This window comes from Octodon degus, unplaced genomic scaffold (assembly GCF_000260255.1).
Source record: "Octodon degus isolate 3935 unplaced genomic scaffold, OctDeg1.0 scaffold00195, whole genome shotgun sequence".
NCBI classification, from domain to species: Eukaryota; Metazoa; Chordata; class Mammalia; order Rodentia; family Octodontidae; genus Octodon; species Octodon degus.
Genome location: NW_004524771.1, coordinates 1,250,899 through 1,253,779, shown reverse-complemented (window position 1 = coordinate 1,253,779; position 2,881 = coordinate 1,250,899). Strand labels below are relative to the sequence as shown.

Here is a 2,881-nt window from a genome sequence, read left to right as displayed (position 1 = left end):
GTCTACTTGGACTCTACAGACAGGAAGCTGGATGGTCAGAGGAGTGCGAGCTGCTCTGGGTTGGAGGATTACAAGCAATGGCAAGTATGCCCAGGGAGTGACAAGGCTAGGTCTGAGAGCCCGGGTGAGGTGAGTGGGTGACAGAGCCGGGAGAGGACTAGGGCACAGCGTTTCTGGGTGCCTGGAAAAAGATGAGTGGTTGTGCACCAGAAGACAGGGGAGTCTGCGGAGGTCCGAGGGAGCCAGCTCCATACTCACCCTCGCTGGCTTCGGGTCCAGGCCCTGGCAGCAGCAGCAGCAGCAGAAAGAGTGGCAGCATTCTGGGTGGGAACGGATTTAGCGGACCCATTGCTGGGTGGCAAGTGTGGAACTGTCCGGCCGGCCAGTTTAATCCCGAGCCGGGCCAACACCCCCTTCGGGCTCCGCCCTGGGCCTCACCTTCCCCGGGAGGTGGGCCGGGCGGAGCCAGCGGGGGCGGGCACCTGGGGCTTAGTGGAGCTTCCTCCACACTTCTGCACCTTGATTCCATGTGGGCTCCGGAGGCCGGCCGGGCGCTGAGGCAGAGTGGGATGCGTCCGTGCAGACACTGAGCAGAAAGGGGCTCTGCTGATGTTACCTGCAGTGCGCAGCACCTACCCATCTGTGTCTTGGGAGGCATGGAGGATGGGGGAGGGGCAGTACTGAACTAACCGTCCGCTGCCGCCTCCCTGCCACTGGTAACCTGCGGGATCTAGGGTCTTCCCTCTGAGCTACATCCCCGCAGCCCGCACTCCGCACCCCGCCTTTTCAAAAGTTTAAAATTTTACTTCACAGTTTTGAGACAGTGAATTACCAACTCCCTAAACTGATCAGCCTAGACTTGAACACTGATGAGATCTTCCTGTGTCTGCCTGAAGGGTGCTGGGATTACGGGCTTGCTCTAACACACCTGGCTTTAACTTTTTAAAATGTAGGGAGGCCTGGTGGTGAAAACCTGTAATCTCAGCAGCAATTAGGAGGCTGAGGCAGTAGGATCGCTGTGTTCTAGAACAGTCTAGGCTACATAGAGAAATCAATGCCAGTCTAAACTACATAGAGAGACCCTGTCTTAAAAAAAGGGGGGGGGGAATTGTGTGCTCCTGCTGTCCCTCAAATCACGCTCTCCAGACTCCCCACTAACACTACCACAGCAGTGGCCAAGACCAGTCCAGGTCCCAGAGGGTTCTGGCAAAAGGCAGGACTGGCCCCCGGGAAGGGCAGCTGGCAAACCATCGCTGCCCCCCCCCCAGGCTTTCTGCCTTGCTCTCTCCCCTGTCCAAGCCATACACTGCCTGCTTGGGGAGGAGGGGCTGCAGGAGCCTGGGTGGTGTGCACATCAGGTACTCAGTACTGGAAAGAGAGGCGGTGGTGCGCTGTCAGTGACCTGGCAGCGGACCCAGGTGCCATGTCAGACCTTCATGGTCAGTGCGACTAAGGATGACAGTGGCCTGCATGCGGGGTCTCCTCCCTGTGCCAGGTGCATGATCTTACACAACCTGAGCCCCTCAGGCACCCCCTTTCCAAGGAGACACAGAAGATTGGTGAAGCTAAGAGGGAAGAAGCAGAGGAACTGAAATGCAAACTGACTACCATTTTAAAAAATTTATTTATTTATTTGATACAGGGTATCACTGTGCAGATCAGACTTGTAGTGATCCTCCTGTCTCAGCCTACCCAGCACTGAGGTTACAGGCATGCACCACCATGCCCAATTTTGGGGCCGGCACCATGCACCCCAGTTCTGGGGCCAGCATGAGATGTGGTACCGGGGATCAAACCTGGGTCCTTGCACTTGCCAGGCAGGTACTTAGACCACCACACTATCTCCTCATTCCTGATTTCCATTTCTGATGCCAAGCCTCTTTCTGTGACAGTCCAAGGTGTGGGTCCCCTGACTGGGACATCCTGGGGTAACCACCTCCTTACTGGAGTCTGAGCTCTTCTCTGTCAAGTGCAGGGAACCCAGCTAAGATTGTTGATCTGCACCAGGCTTAGAGTGGAAGCAAGAGGGAGAGAGGGGGAGCCCACAGGACAGTTGAACAAGCCGAGCTCAGCACAGAGAAGAAAGCAGGGAAGGTGGAGAAGAGAAAGCTGATCCCCAAGCCTCATTCAGTTTCTCTGTCATTCTACCACTCAGTCCCCAGAACAGACTGGTGGTTTCCTTAGGACCAGGTCCACCTCAAGGAGGTCTTGGTGGGCTGGAAGGACAGGCATGGACACATGGGTGGACATGGAGGTATGACCAGGGCAAGGACAGAGGGCAGCACAGGGCTGTGGGCAACCAGGGGCCTCAAGGCCTCAGTTTGAGTGTCCCCTACAGCCCTTCAGGGCAGAGCTTGGGCCCAGGACTCTGGATAGACATGTCACCTATGCAGGGAGCAGAGGGAAACTTGGGAGAGTATGGAAAGAAGATAATAAAATAAAATAATAATAAGATTCTTGGGCTGGAGAGATAGTTCAGCAGCATAAGTGCCTGACTGGCAAGGTCCTGAGTTCAATCTCTGGTTCCTAAATAAATAAATAGGATAATAATAAAGCTAAGCAAAGCAGGTTATGACCATGGTGAGAGATACTGAGCCTTAATCCCAGTAGGATCTTCCAAGGACTCATCTAGGATGGTCTGCTCAACTAGGAGGGACAAATGGGGGAGCACAGGTCCTAGGCTCCTGTCTCCCCTTGAATGTGGATGGCCAGTGGGAAGGAAGGGCATGAAGTGAGAGGCTCATAAACTGGTAACCTGTTTGCAAGGGAACCTGCTGGAATGGAAGCTGAGGCCCTGGAGTGAGAGCCGTCCTCCAGCCCTAGCCACAGGGACTCCCTCCTATAGTGCAACCCTACCCCACCCTTGCCCAGGTGCCGAGAC

General features: G+C 55.3%; 1 protein-coding gene across 1 annotated transcript in view; it reads right to left on the bottom strand.

Annotated features, from left to right (window-relative positions):
- Pla2g10 (phospholipase A2 group X) overlaps positions 1–350 on the bottom strand; it is a 16,712-nt gene extending 16,362 nt beyond the window's left edge. Inside the window, exon 1 of the mRNA XM_023704392.1 lies at positions 259–350. Within this exon, the coding sequence (XP_023560160.1) occupies positions 259–349 (91 nt within the window). The 5' untranslated portion in view covers position 350. The remainder of the gene's footprint in view (positions 1–258) is intronic.
- Between the last annotated feature and the right edge of the window lie 2,531 nt (positions 351–2,881).